Genomic DNA, 15,571 nt, shown 5'->3' with positions numbered 1-15,571 from the left:
TTCAGCCACAGGAGAAGAGACTCAGCGCAAATAAATAGAAGTAAGAAAGGCAGAGGTCAGCAGTAAATAAGGTTTTTGTTGTTAATGGAACAGTTTGTGTATATGCTGCAGCTGTTCACAGCAGGGCACAGCATTTTAACCCCTTTGCTCCTAAAGCAGATGCTGGGCTGCTTAATGTTTGTATATTCTCTGTTTAGACTGTTTAAATTTGACATAACAGGGGGAAAATATTTCTATTCTTTTGTTCTACTCTCCCTCTTATTTCTAATTTCCTCATCACTCATCTCTTCTTCACTATCTCACCCTCTTCACTCTTATCTCTCCCTCTATCTCTTGTCTCTGTCTCCCACTTCCCCCTTTCCCTTTCTTATTATATTTCTCCTCTTCCTCCATTATTTCAATATTTCAGTTTTTTTAATGTGGATGATAAATGTCATAATTATAGCTTAAAGTAAAAATATGTTAAGTGAATATACAGTGCCATTTAAACCTACAATTCGGAAAAAATAATTAAAATGAATACAATGAATTATTATACAGTAGCAAACTACAATTCCTAGTTTCTAAATTTTGCTAATTTTTAAGAAATTTGTTGTTTTATTTGTGCATATATGTGTGTGTGTATATGTGTGTGTGTGTGTAAGTCTGTGTATGTGTGTATATTTATATATATATATATATATAGTGTGTGTGTAAGTCTGTGTATGTGTGTGTATATATATATATATATATATATATATATATATATATATATATATATATATATATATATATATATATATATATATATAGTGTGTGTGTAAGTCTCTGCATGGGCAAGTCTGTGCATGTGTGTGTAAGCCTATGCGTATATATATATATATATATATATATATATATATATGTGCATGTGTGTAAGTCTGTGTGTGTAAGTCTTTGAATATGTGTGCATGTGTGTGTAAGTCTGTGCATATGTGTATGTGGTGTAAGTCTGTGTATATGTATATGTGGTGTAAGTCTGTGTATATGTATATGTGGTGTAAGTCTGTGTGTGAGTAAGTCTGTGCATGTGTGTGAGTGTGAAAGACGGTGCATATAGATATATATATAAATATATATATGTGTAAGTGTGTGGGTAAGTCTGTGCATATATGTGTGTAAGTTTGTGCATATATGTGTGTGTAAGTCTGTGCAAGTATTTGTGTGTGTGTGTGTAAGTATGTGCATATTTGGGTATGTGTAAGTCTGTGCAAATATTTGTGTGTGTAAGTCTGTGCATATATGTGTGTGTAAGTCTGTACATGTGTGTGTAAGAGTGTGTGCAAGTCTGTGCATATGTGAGTAAGTATGTACGTGTTTGGGTTAGTGTGTGTGTTTATATACTATGGTGTTAGAAACATTAAATGTTTATGTCATTTAAACAAGTACATTATACTTGTCAAGTATAGGTTAAATAAGAAACAGGGTGTATGTGTGTGGGGGTGGAGTGGGCTGCTTTGCCTGAAAATGCCCAGTCCGGCCCTGACCAACAAAAAAAAAAAAAACAGCATTTTATTTTTTTACACTAGAATATCCTTTTTACTGCTTGAGACAGACTATATGAAAAGGTTCAAGCAAAAAGTAATTACTAAACTATTTTTTGTTCACTTAAAGGGACAGTAAAAATAAAAATAAACTTTCGTGATTTAAATAGGGCATGTAATTTTAAACAACTTTCCAATTTACTTTTATTAACAATTTTGCTTTGTTCTCTTGGTATTTTTAGTTGAAAGCTAAATCTAGGTTCATATGCTAGTTTCTTAGGCCTTAAAGACTGCCTCTAATCTGAAAGCATTTTGACAGTTTTTAACCACTATAGGGCGTTAGTTCATGTGTTTTATATAGACAACATTGAGATCAAGCACGTGAAGCTCCTAGGAGTCCGCACTGATTGGCTAAAAATGCAAGTCTGTCAAAAGAACTGAAATAAGGGGGCAGTTTGCAGAGGCATAGATACAAGGTAATCACAGAGGTAAAAAGTATATTATTATAACTGTGTTTGTTATGCAAAATTGGGGAATAAGTAATCAAGGGATTATCTACCTTTTTAAACAAAAAATATTCTGGTGTTTACTGTCCCTTTAACATGCATTTGTTCTCTTAACCATGTGTTAAAAACATAATGTTACTGCCGGCTATTGAAAATTACCTCTGAAAGCTGGGTTTTTAAAAGACATTTCAGTCAATAATACTTCAACTTCTGAAAAGTCTTTGTATTTGACGTTTTCAAAAAATCGTGCAGTGAATTCGTTCATGGGGACGCCAGGTGGAAAATCTCTGTATGCATCATGGTTTATAGGTACGGGTGGCATTCTTTGTTGCATGTGCATTGCAGGAAAACGCTGTAAAGGAGGACGCTTCTGGTTTAACCATGGCTCTCTTGTAGGCCTTTGAGAAACAGGAAATCCTAGTTGTTCACTGTAATCAACTGGATGATCTGTAAAAATAAACAAAACTGTAATGAGGGCTTGCATTAGCAGTGTTAAAAAATTTATACATTTGGGGCGTTTAAACCCCCCCACACACACACAAATCAACCACACCTGTATGCAATTTGTGGATGCACAAACCTCAAACAAAGTTATATATGAATTACAAATTTTCTGCAGCAGTAAGCCACAATCTTTTTGCCTGTAAAAAATAATAATTTATGCTTACCTGATAAATTAATTTCTTTCTCCCACTAGAATGCATAGCCAAGAAAAAGGAAAGTAAGGATAGTAGGGTAAAGGAGGTGCAAATTATAACTGCTGCCAACCAACAAAAAAGGGGCGGGTCTGTGGACTCTTACCACCAAGAAAGAAATACATTTATAAAGGTAAGATAAATTATGTTTTCTTTCTAGGTGGTAAGTCCACAAAATCCTTACTCGTGGGAACCAATACCCAAGGAGTCAATAAAAAAAAAAAAAAAAAACGGGTGGGAAATGCCTGAAAAACAGAATTTATGTTTACCTGATAAATTTCTTTCTCCAACGGTGTGTCCGGTCCACGGCGTCATCCTTACTTGTGGGATATTCTCTTCCCCAACAGGAAATGGCAAAGAGCCCAGCAAAGCTGGTCACATGATCCCTCCTAGGCTCCGCCTACCCCAGTCATTCGACCGACGTTAAGGAGGAATATTTGCATAGGAGAAACCATATGGTACCGTGGTGACTGTAGTTAAAGAAAATAAATTATCAGACCTGATTAAAAAACCAGGGCGGGCCGTGGACCGGACACACCGTTGGAGAAAGAAATTTATCAGGTAAACATAAATTCTGTTTTCTCCAACATAGGTGTGTCCGGTCCACGGCGTCATCCTTACTTGTGGGAACCAATACCAAAGCTTTAGGACACGGATGAAGGGAGGGAGCAAATCAGGTCACCTAAATGGAAGGCACCACGGCTTGCAAAACCTTTCTCCCAAAAATAGCCTCAGAAGAAGCAAAAGTATCAAACTTGTAAAATTTGGTAAAAGTGTGCAGTGAAGACCAAGTCGCTGCCCTACATATCTGATCAACAGAAGCCTCGTTCTTGAAGGCCCATGTGGAAGCCACAGCCCTAGTGGAATGAGCTGTGATTCTTTCGGGAGGCTGCCGTCCGGCAGTCTCGTAAGCCAATCTGATGATGCTTTTAATCCAAAAAGAGAGAGAGGTAGAAGTTGCTTTTTGACCTCTCCTTTTACCTGAATAAACAACAAACAAGGAAGATGTTTGTCTAAAATCCTTTGTAGCATCTAAATAGAATTTTAGAGCGCGAACAACATCCAAATTGTGCAACAAACGTTCCTTCTTTGAAACTGGTTTCGGACACAGAGAAGGTACGATAATCTCCTGGTTAATGTTTTTGTTAGAAACAACTTTTGGAAGAAAACCAGGTTTAGTACGTAAAACCACCTTATCTGCATGGAACACCAGATAAGGAGGAGAACACTGCAGAGCAGATAATTCTGAAACTCTTCTAGCAGAAGAAATTGCAACTAAAAACAAAACTTTCCAAGATAATAACTTAATATCAACGGAATGTAAGGGTTCAAACGGAACCCCCTGAAGAACTGAAAGAACTAAATTGAGACTCCAAGGAGGAGTCAAAGGTTTGTAAACAGGCTTGATTCTAACCAGAGCCTGAACAAAGGCTTGAACATCTGGCACAGCTGCCAGCTTTTTGTGAAGTAACACCGACAAGGCAGAAATCTGTCCCTTCAGGGAACTTGCAGATAATCCTTTTTCCAATCCTTCTTGAAGGAAGGATAGAATCCTAGGAATCTTAACCTTGTCCCAAGGGAATCCTTTAGATTCACACCAACAGATATATTTTTTCCAAATTTTGTGGTAAATCTTTCTAGTTACAGGCTTTCTGGCCTGAACAAGAGTATCGATAACAGAATCTGAGAATCCTCGCTTCGATAAAATCAAGCGTTCAATCTCCAAGCAGTCAGCTGGAGTGAAACCAGATTCGGATGTTCGAACGGACCCTGAACAAGAAGGTCTCGTCTCAAAGGTAGCTTCCAAGGTGGAGCCGATGACATATTCACCAGATCTGCATACCAAGTCCTGCGTGGCCACGCAGGAGCTATCAAGATCACCGACGCCCTCTCCTGATTGATCCTGGCTACCAGCCTGGGGATGAGAGGAAATGGCGGGAACACATAAGCTAGTTTGAAGGTCCAAGGTGCTACTAGTGCATCCACTAGAGCCGCCTTGGGATCCCTGGATCTGGCCCCGTAGCAAGGAACTTTGAAGTTCTGACGAGAGGCCATCAGATCCATGTCTGGAATGCCCCACAGGTGAGTGACTTGGGCAAAGATTTCCGGATGGAGTTCCCACTCCCCCGGATGCAATGTCTGACGACTCAGAAAATCCGCTTCCCAATTTTCCACTCCTGGGATGTGGATAGCAGACAGGTGGCAGGAGTGAGACTCCGCCCATAGAATGATTTTGGTCACTTCTTCCATCGCTAGGGAACTCCTTGTTCCCCCCTGATGGTTGATGTACGCCACAGTTGTCATGTTGTCTGATTGAAACCGTATGAACTTGGTCCTCGCTAGCTGAGGCCAAGCCTTGAGAGCATTGAATATCGCTCTCAGTTCCAGAATATTTATCGGTAGAAGAGATTCTTCCCGAGACCAAAGACCCTGAGCTTTCAGGGATCCCCAGACCGCGCCCCAGCCCATCAGACTGGCGTCGGTCGTGACAATGACCCACTCTGGTCTGCGGAATGTCATCCCTTGTGACAGGTTGTCCAGGGACAGCCACCAACGGAGTGAGTCTCTGGTCCTCTGATTTACTTGTATCTTCGGAGACAAGTCTGTATAGTCCCCATTCCACTGACTGAGCATGCACAGTTGTAATGGTCTTAGATGAATGCGCGCAAAAGGAACTATGTCCATTGCCGCTACCATCAACCCGATCACTTCCATGCACTGAGCTATGGAAGGAAGAGGAACGGAATGAAGTATCCGACAAGAGTCTAGAAGTTTTGTTTTTCTGACCTCTGTCAGAAAAATCCTCATTTCTAAGGAGTCTATAATTGTTCCCAAGAAGGGAACCCTTGTCGACGGAGATAGAGAACTCTTTTCCACGTTCACTTTCCATCCGTGAGATCTGAGAAAGGCCAGGACGATGTCCGTGTGAGCCTTTGCTTGAGGAAGGGACGACGCTTGAATCAGAATGTCGTCCAAGTAAGGTACTACCGCAACGCCCCTTGGTCGTAGCACAGCTAGAAGGGACCCTAGTACCTTTGTGAAAATCCTTGGAGCAGTGGCTAATCCGAAAGGAAGCGCCACGAACTGGTAATGTTTGTCCAGGAATGCGAACCTTAGGAACCGATGATGTTCCTTGTGGATAGGAATATGTAGATAAGCATCCTTTAAATCCACCGTGGTCATGAATTGACCTTCCTGGATGGAAGGAAGAATAGTTCGAATGGTTTCCATCTTGAACGATGGAACCTTGAGAAACTTGTTTAAGATCTTGAGATCTAAGATTGGTCTGAACGTTCCCTCTTTTTTGGGAACTATGAACAGATTGGAGTAGAACCCCATCCCTTGTTCTCTTAATGGAACTGGATGAATCACTCCCATTTTTAACAGGTCTTCTACACAATGTAAGAACGCCTGTCTTCTTATGTGGTCTGAAGACAACTGAGACCTGTGGAACCTCCCCCTTGGGGGAAGTCCCTTGAATTCCAGAAGATAACCTTGGGAGACTATTTCTAGCGCCCAAGGATCCAGAACATCTCTTGCCCAAGCCTGAGCGAAGAGAGAGAGTCTGCCCCCCACCAGATCCGGTCCCGGATCGGGGGCCAACATTTCATGCTGTCTTGGTAGCAGTGGCAGGTTTCTTGGCCTGCTTTCCCTTGTTCCAGCCTTGCATTGGTCTCCAAGCTGGCTTGGCTTGAGAAGTATTACCCTCTTGCTTAGAGGACGTAGCACTTTGGGCTGGTCCGTTTTTACGAAAGGGACGAAAATTAGGTCTATTTTTTGCCTTGAAAGGCCGATCCTGAGGAAGGGCGTGGCCCTTACCCCCAGTGATATCAGAGATAATCTCTTTCAAGTCAGGGCCAAACAGCGTTTTCCCCTTGAAAGGAATGTTTAGTAGCTTGTTCTTGGAAGACGCATCAGCCGACCAAGATTTCAACCAAAGCGCTCTGCGCGCCACAATAGCAAACCCAGAATTCTTAGCCGCTAACCTAGCCAATTGCAAAGTGGCGTCTAGGGTGAAAGAATTAGCCAATTTGAGAGCATTGATTCTGTCCATAATCTCCTCATAAGGAGGAGAATCACTATCGAGCGTCTTTATCAGCTCATCGAACCAGAAACATGCGGCTGTAGCGACAGGGACAATGCATGAAATTGGTTGTAGAAGGTAACCCTGCTGAACAAACATCTTTTTAAGCAAACCTTCTAATTTTTTATCCATAGGATCTTTGAAAGCACAACTATCCTCTATGGGTATAGTGGTGCGTTTGTTTAAAGTGGAAACCGCTCCCTCGACCTTGGGGACTGTCTGCCATAAGTCCTTTCTGGGGTCGACCATAGGAAACAATTTTTTAAATATGGGGGGAGGGACGAAAGGAATACCGGGCCTTTCCCATTCTTTATTAACAATGTCCGCCACCCGCTTGGGTATAGGAAAAGCTTCTGGGAGCCCCGGCACCTCTAGGAACTTGTCCATTTTACATAGTTTCTCTGGGATGACCAACTTTTCACAATCATCCAGAGTGGATAATACCTCCTTAAGCAGAATGCGGAGATGTTCCAACTTAAATTTAAATGCAATCACATCAGGTTCAGCCTGTTGAGAAATGTTCCCTGAATCAGTAATTTCTCCCTCAGACAAAACCTCCCTGGCCCCATCAGACTGGGTTAGGGGCCCTTCAGAGATATTAATATCAGCGTCGTCATGCTCTTCAGTATCTAAAACAGAGCAGCCACGCTTACGCTGACAAGGGTTCATTTTGGCTAAAATGTTTTTGACAGAATTATCCATTACAGCCGTTAATTGTTGCATAGTAAGGAGTATTGGCGCGCTAGATGTACTAGGGGCCTCCTGAGTGGGCAAGACTCGTGTAGACGAAGGAGGGAATGATGCAGTACCATGCTTACTCCCCTCACTTGAGGAATCATCTTGGGCATCATTGTCATTATCACATAAATCACATTTATTTAAATGAATAGGAATTCTGGCTTCCCCACATTCAGAACACAGTCTATCTGGTAGTTCAGACATGTTAAACAGGCATAAACTTGATAACAAAGTACAAAAACGTTTTAAAATAAAACCGTTACTGTCACTTTAAATTTTAAACTGAACACACTTTATTACTGCAATTGCGAAAAAACATGAAGGAATTGTTCAAAATTCACCAAATTTTCACCACAGTGTCTTAAAGCCTTAAAAGTATTGCACACCAAATTTGGAAGCTTTAACCCTTAAAATAACGGAACCGGAGCCGTTTTAAACTTTAACCCCTTTACAGTCCCTGGTATCTGCTTTGCTGAGACCCAACCAAGCCCAAAGGGGAATACGATACCAAATGACGCCTTCAGAAAGTCTTTTCTAAGTATCAGAGCTCCTCTCACATGCGACTGCATGCCATGCCTCTCAAAAACAAGTGCGCCACACCGGCGCGAAAATGAGGCTCTGCTTAAGCTTTGGGAAAGCCCCTAAGGAATAAGGTGTCTAATACAGTGCCTGCCGATATTATTATATCAAAATACCCAGATAAAATGATTCCTCAAGGCTAAATATGTGTTAATAATGAATCGATTTAGCCCAGAAACAGTCTACAGTCTTAATAAGCCCTTGTGAAGCCCTTATTTATGATCGTAATAAACATGGCTTACCGGATCCCATAGGGAAAATGACAGCTTCCAGCATTACATCGTCTTGTTAGAATGTGTCATACCTCAAGCAGCAAGAGACTGCACACTGTTCCCCCAACTGAAGTTAATTGCTCTCAACAGTCCTGTGTGGAACAGCCATGGATTTTAGTTACGGTTGCTAAAATCATTTTCCTCATACAAACAGAAATCTTCATCTCTTTTCTGTTTCTGAGTAAATAGTACATACCAGCACTATTTCAAAATAACAAACTCTTGATTGAATAATAAAAACTACAGTTAAACACTAAAAAACTCTAAGCCATCTCCGTGGAGATGTTGCCTGTACAACGGCAAAGAGAATGACTGGGGTAGGCGGAGCCTAGGAGGGATCATGTGACCAGCTTTGCTGGGCTCTTTGCCATTTCCTGTTGGGGAAGAGAATATCCCACAAGTAAGGATGACGCCGTGGACCGGACACACCTATGTTGGAGAAAAAATAAACCTTCCTTCCCAGAACGGTGTCCACTGAGACAAGAACCTGTAAAATTGAATTTAGCAAATAGAACTTGACCCTTGAAGAGACTGAAGAATACACAGAATTTTTATCTTGTGCCAAGAAAACTCACAATCAGCACACCAGGACAGAGATAACCCTTACAGATCTTATGATAGATACGCCTGGTAACAAGTTTATGTGCCTGCAGGTAAGAGTCAATCACATTTAAATAGAGGTTGGACTTTCTAGCTCAAGGTTCAGTTCCTGTGAGTAAGGCGCCATGGAGGAGCAGACATCTATGGCCACGCAGGAGATATCAGGATTGCCAACACCCTCTCTCGCTTGATCCTCAATACGATTCGAGGAAGACGACTATCCGTACCCCGGATGCTTGAAATTTATACGGGAGGCTGTGAGAGCTATCTCCGGAAGGCCCCATAGAGAGACAATCTGATTGAATATCTTCTGAATGAGAGACCATTCGCTTCAGTGGAGAAACTGTAAACTTAGTCTGCTTCCCAGTTCTCCACTCCTGGAATGTGAATTGGGGAGACGAGACACTGGTGACTCTCCCCCCATGTCAGAATGCAATCTCACTCTCATGGCTAGAGAGCGGCGAGTCCCCCTCTTGGTGGGTGCCATACGCCACCACTGTGACATGGTCTAACTAAAATCGAATAGAAGGGACAGAATTCAGACTGGTCCATGCTAGAAGAGTGTTGAAAATGGCTCTGAGCTCTAGAATGTTTATTGGAAGAGATGTTTCTTGAGGGGAAATACATCTTGCACTTTCCTGGGGCCCCAAACAGCTTCCCGACTGGAGAAACTTGCATTCGTAGAGATTATCTCCCATGTAAGACGAAGGAAGCTCATTCCCCTCTCTGCCAGCTTTGGTGCCAGCCACCAAGACAGGGAGTGCCTGGTGACAGGATCCAGATTTATTACTTGAGACAAAACTGAATAGCTGACCATGATTTAACAAGACTTAGAAAAAAAACGGTACTGTGCCTTTAAGAGAAAAGAAGATGCACAAACTCTGCAAAACAGTGTAAAAAAGCAGCAAACTATTTGAAATTTTTACAGTGGAATCATAAAGCCTTAGTAAGATTGCCCCAACCAGTCAAATAAACGATTAACCCCTTAATGGAAAATCGTATTGACAAAACGTCAAAAAACATAATTTATGCTTACCTGATAAATGTATTTCTCTTGTGGTGTATCAAGTCCACGGATCATCCATTACTTGTGGGATATTCTCATTCCCAACAGGAAGTTGCAAGAGGATCACCCACAGCAGAGCTGTCTATATAGCTCCTCCCCTAACTGCCATATCCAGTCATTCGACCGAAGACAAGCAAGAGAAAGGAGAAACCATAGGGTGCAGTGGTGACTGTAGTTTAAAGTTAAAAAATACCTGCCTTAAAATGACAGGGCGGGCCGTGGACTGGATACACCACAATAGAAATACATTTATCAGGTAAGCATAAATTATGTTTTCTCTTGTAAGGTGTATCCAGTCCACGGATCATCCATTACTTGTGGGATACCAATACCAAAGCTAAAGTACACGGATGAAGGGAGGGACAAGGCAGGTACTTAAACGGAAGGTACTACTGCCTGTAAAATCTTTCTCCCAAAAATAGCCTCAGAAGAAGCAAAAGTATCAAATTTATAAAATTTTGAAAAAGTATGAAGCGAAGACCAAGTTGCCGTCTTGCAAATCTGTTCAACAGAAGCCTCATTTTTAAAGGCCCATGTGGAAGCCACAGCTCTAGTAGAATGAGCTGTAATCCTTTCAGGAGGCTGCTGGCCAGCAGTCTCATAAGCCAAGCGTATTATACTTCTTAGCCAAAGCGAAAGAGAGGTTGCCGAAGCCTTTTGGCCTTTCCTCTGTCCAGAGTAGACAACAAACAAAGCAGATGTTTGACGAAAATCTTTAGTAGCTTGTAAATAATACTTTAAAGCACGAACCACGTCAAGATTGTGTAACAGACATTCCTTCTTTGAAGAAGGATTAGGACACAATGACGGAACAACAATCTCCTGATCGATATTCTTATTAGATACCACCTTAGGTAAAAACCCAGGTTTGGTACACAAAACTACCTTATCTGCATGGAAGATCAGATAAGGGGAATCACATTGTAAGGCAGATAACTCTGAAACTCTACGAGCCGAGGAAATAGCTACTAAAAATAGAACTTTCCAAGATAAAAGTTTGATATCTATGGAATGAAGAGGTTCAAACGGAGCCCCTTGAAAAACTTTAAGAACCAAATTTAAACTCCATGGCGGAGCAACGGGTTAAAACACAGGCTTGATTCTAACTAAAGCCTGACAAAAAGCCTGAACGTCTGGAACATCCGCCAGACGCTTGCGCAAAAGAATAGACAGAGCAGAAATCTGTCCCTTTAAGGAACTAGCCGACAATCCTTTTTCCAATCCTTCTTGGAGAAAGGATAATATCCTGGGAATCCTGACTTTACTCCATGAGTAACCCTTGGATTCGCACCAATAAAGATATTTACGCCATATCTTATAATAGATTTTCCTGGTGACAGGCTTCCGTGCCTGAATTAAGGTGTCGACTGACTCTGAGAAGCCACGCTTTGATAAGATCAAGCGTTCAATCTCCAGGCAGTCAGTCTCAGAGAAATTAGATTTGGATGGTTGAAAGGACCCTGAAGTAGAAGGTCCTGTCTCAGCGGCAGAGTCCATGGTGGAAAGGATGACATGTCCACCCGATTTGCATACCAAGTCCTGCGTGGCCACGCAGGCGCTATCAAGATTACCGATGCTCTCTCCTGCTTGATTTTGGCAATCAGACGAGGGAGCAGAGGAAACGGTGGAAACACATAAGCCAGGTTGAAGGACCAAGGCGCTGCTAGAGCAACTATCAGCGTCGCCTTGGGATCCTTGGACCTGGATCCGTAACAAGGAAGTTTGGCGTTCTGGCGAGACGCCATGAGATCCAGTTCTTGTTTGCCCCAACGATGAATCAATTGTGCAAACACCTCCGGATGAAAAGTCTGTCGACTTAGAAAATCCGCCTCCCAGTTCTCTATACCTGGGATATGGATAGCAGATAGGTGGCAAGAGTGAATCTCTGCCCAGCGAATTATCTTTGAGACTTCCAACATCGCTAGGGAACTCCTTGTTCCCCCTTGATGGTTGATGTAAGCCACAGTCGTGATGTTGTCCGACTGAAATCTTATGAACCTCATTGTCGCTAGCTGAGGCCAAGCCTGAAGAGCATTGAATATCGCTCTTGGTTCCAGAATGTTTATCGGAAAGAGTGTCTCCTCCTGAGTCCACGATCCCTGAGCCTTCAGAGAGTTCCAGACTGCCCCCCAGCCTAGAAGGCTGGCATCTGTCGTTACAATAGTCCAATCTGGCCTGCGAAAGGTCATACCTTTGGACAGATGGATCCGAGATAGCCACCAGAGAAGAGAATCCCTGGTCTCTTGATCCAGATTTAGTAGAGGGGACAAATCTGTGTAATCCCCATTCCACTGACTGAGCATGCAGAGTTGCAGCGGTCTGAGATGTAGGCGGGCAAACGGTACTATGTCCATTGCCGCTACCATTAAGCTGATTACTTCCATACACTGAGCCACCGAAGGGCGAGAAGTGGAATAAAGAACACGGCAGGAATTTAGAAGTTTTGATAACCTGGTCTCTGTCAGGTAAATCCTCATTTCTACAGAATCTATTAGAGTTCCCAGAAAGGAGACTCTTGTGAGAGGGGATAGAGAACTCTTTTCTTCGTTCACTTCCACCCATGCGACTTCAGAAATGCCAGAACTATGTCCGTAGGAGACTTGGCAATTTGACGCCTGTATCAGAATGTCGTCTAAATAAGGGGCCACTGCTATGCCCCGCGGCCTTAGGACCGCCAGAAGTGACCCCAGAACCTTTGAAAAGATTATTGGGGCTGTAGCTAACCCAAAGGGAAGAGCTACAAACTGGTAATGCCTGTCTAGGAAGGCAAACTTGAGAAACCAATGATCTTTGTGTATTGGAATGTGAAGATAAGCATCCTTTAAATCGACTGTAGTCATGTATTGACCCTCCTGGATCATAGGTAGGATGGTACGAATAGTCTGCATCTTGAACGATGGAACCCTGAGAAATTTGTTTAAGATCTTGAGATCTAAGATTGGTCTGAAGGTTCCCTCTTTATTGGGAACCACAAACAGATTTGAATAGAATCCTTGTCCCTGTTCCTCCTTTGGAACTGGGTGGATCACTCCCATAACTAGGTCGTCTTGAACACAGCGTAAAAATGCCTCTCTCTTTATCTGGTTTGCAGATAATTGTGAAAGGTGAAATCTCCCTTTTGGAGAAGCCTTGAAGTCCAGAAGATATCCCTGGGATACAATTTCCAACGCCCAGGGATCCTAGACATCTCTTGCCCAAGCCTGGGCGAAGAGCGAAAGTCTGCCCCCTAATAGATCCGTTACCGGATCGGGGGCCAATCTTTCATGCTGTCTTAGAGGCAGCAGCAGGCTTTTTGGCCTGCTTACCTTTGTTCCAAGTCTGGTTAGGTCTCCAGACGGACTTGGACTGGGCAAAAGTTCCCTCTTGTTTTGTATTAGAGGAAGTTGATGCCGCACTCGCCTTGAAGTTTCGAAAGGCACGCAAATTAGTCTGTTTGGCCCTTGATTTGGACCTATCTTGAGGAAGGGCATGACCTTTTCCTCCAGTGATATCAGAAATGATCTCCTTCAAACCAGGACCGAATCGGGTCTGCCCCTTGAAGGGAATATTGAGCAGCTTAGACTTTGAAGTAACATCAGCTGACCATGATTTAAGCCATAGCGCCCTATGCGCCTGAATAGCAAAACCAGAATTCTTAGCCGTTAGTTTAGTCAAATGAACAATGGCATCAGAAACAAAAGAATTGGCTAGCTTATGTGCTCTAAGCTTGTCAAGTATATCATCCAATGGGGTCTCTAACTGTAAAGCCTCTTCCAGAGACTCAAACCAGAAAGCCGCAGCAGCAGTGATAGGGGCAATGCATGCAAGGGGCTGTAGAATAAAACCTTGTTGAATAAACATTTTCTTAAAGGGACACTGTAACCAAAAATGTTCTTTTGTGATTCAGATAGAGCATGGAATTTTAAGCAACTTTCTAATTTACTCCTATTATCAAATTTTCTTCATTCTCTTGGTATCTTTATTTGAAATGCAAGAATGTAAGTTTAGATGCCGGCCCATTTTTGGTGAACAACCTGGGTTGTCCTTGCTGATTGGGGGATAAATTCATCCACCAATAAAAAAGTGCTGTCCAGAGTACTGAAACCAAAAAAAAGCTTAGATGCCTTCTTTTTCAAATAATGATAGCAAGAGAACGAAGAAAAATTAAAATAGGAGTAAATTAGAAAGTTGCTTAAAATTGCATGCTCTTTCTGAATAACAAAAGAAAAAATTTGGGTTCAGTGTCCCTTTAAGGTAACCCTCTAACTTTTATCCATTGGATCTAAGAAAGCACAACTGTCCTCGACAGGGATAGTAGTACGCTTAGCTAGGGTAGAAACTGCTCCCTCCACCTTAGGGACCATTTGCCATAAGTCCCGTGTGGCGGCATCTATTGGAAACATGTTCTTAAAAATAGGAGGGGGAGAGAACGGCACACCTTGCTTATCCCATTCCTTAGTAATAATTTCTGTAAACCTTTTAGGTATTGGAAAAACATCAGTGTAAATAGGCACTGCATAGTATTTATCCAATCTGCACAATTTCTCTGGCACTGCAATTGTATCACAGTCATTCAGAGCAGCTAAAACCTCCCTGAGCAACACGCGGAAGTGTTCAAGCTTAAATTTAAATGTTGACATATCAGAATCAGGTTGAATCCTCTTCCCGAGTCAGAAAAATCACCCACAGAAAGAAGCTCTCCTTCCTCAGCTTCTGCATATTGTGAGGGGGTATCAGACATAGTTACTAAAGCGTCAGTATGCTCTGTATTTCTTCTAACTCCAGAGCTGTCTCGCTTTCCCAGTAACCCAGGTAGTCTGGATAATACCGCTGACAGTGTATTATCCATGACTGCCGCCATGTCTTGTAAAGTAAACGCCATGGGCGCGCTAGATGTATTTGGCGCCTCTTGAGCGTAAGTCCCTTGAGCGGGATTTAAAGGTTCTGACACGTGGGGCGAGTTAGTCGGCATAACTTCCCCCTCTTCAGATTCCTCTGGTGATAAATTTTTTAAAGACAGAATATGGTCTTTATTACTTAAAGTGAAATCAGTACATTTGGTACACATTCTAAGAGGGGGTTCCACCATGGCTTCTAAACTTAATGAACAAGGAGTTTCCTCTATGTCAGACATGTTTAAAAAGACTAGCAATGAGACCAGCAAGCTTTGAAAACACTTTAAAGCAAGTTAACAAGCAAAAAATAAAAACGGTACTGTGCCTTTAAGAAAAATAAATAAGGTCAGAATTTGAAAAACAGTGAAAAAAGGCAGTAAATCAAACGAAATTTTTACAGTGTGTATAATAAGCTAACAGAGCATTGCACCCACTTGCAAATGGATGATTAACCCCTTAGTTTAAAAAACGGATAAAAAAAAAAAAGATACTTTTTTTTAACAGTCACAACAAACTGCCACAGCTCTGCTGTGGCCCTACCTTGCCATACAAACTACTTTGGAAAGCCTAAAAACACTTTACAGAGGGCCTATAGCATTCAGGGGACTCCTTGAGGGAAGCTGGATGTCTCAGTCTGCAAAAGTTACTGCACAAT

The 15,571-nt window shown here is 42.2% G+C and overlaps 1 protein-coding gene across 1 annotated transcript in view; it reads right to left on the bottom strand.

Annotated features, from left to right (window-relative positions):
• Positions 1-2,153: 2,153 nt before the first annotated feature.
• The window catches only part of LOC128661515 (uncharacterized), a 309,387-nt gene continuing 295,969 nt past the window's right edge, over positions 2,154-15,571 (bottom strand). The window contains exon 20 of the mRNA XM_053715765.1: positions 2,154-2,455. Coding sequence (XP_053571740.1) covers positions 2,154-2,455 — 302 coding nt within the window. The remainder of the gene's footprint in view (positions 2,456-15,571) is intronic.

This window comes from Bombina bombina, chromosome 5 (assembly GCF_027579735.1).
Source record: "Bombina bombina isolate aBomBom1 chromosome 5, aBomBom1.pri, whole genome shotgun sequence".
In the NCBI taxonomy this organism is placed as follows: domain Eukaryota; kingdom Metazoa; phylum Chordata; class Amphibia; order Anura; family Bombinatoridae; genus Bombina; species Bombina bombina.
This window is presented reverse-complemented; position numbering and strand designations above follow the sequence as displayed.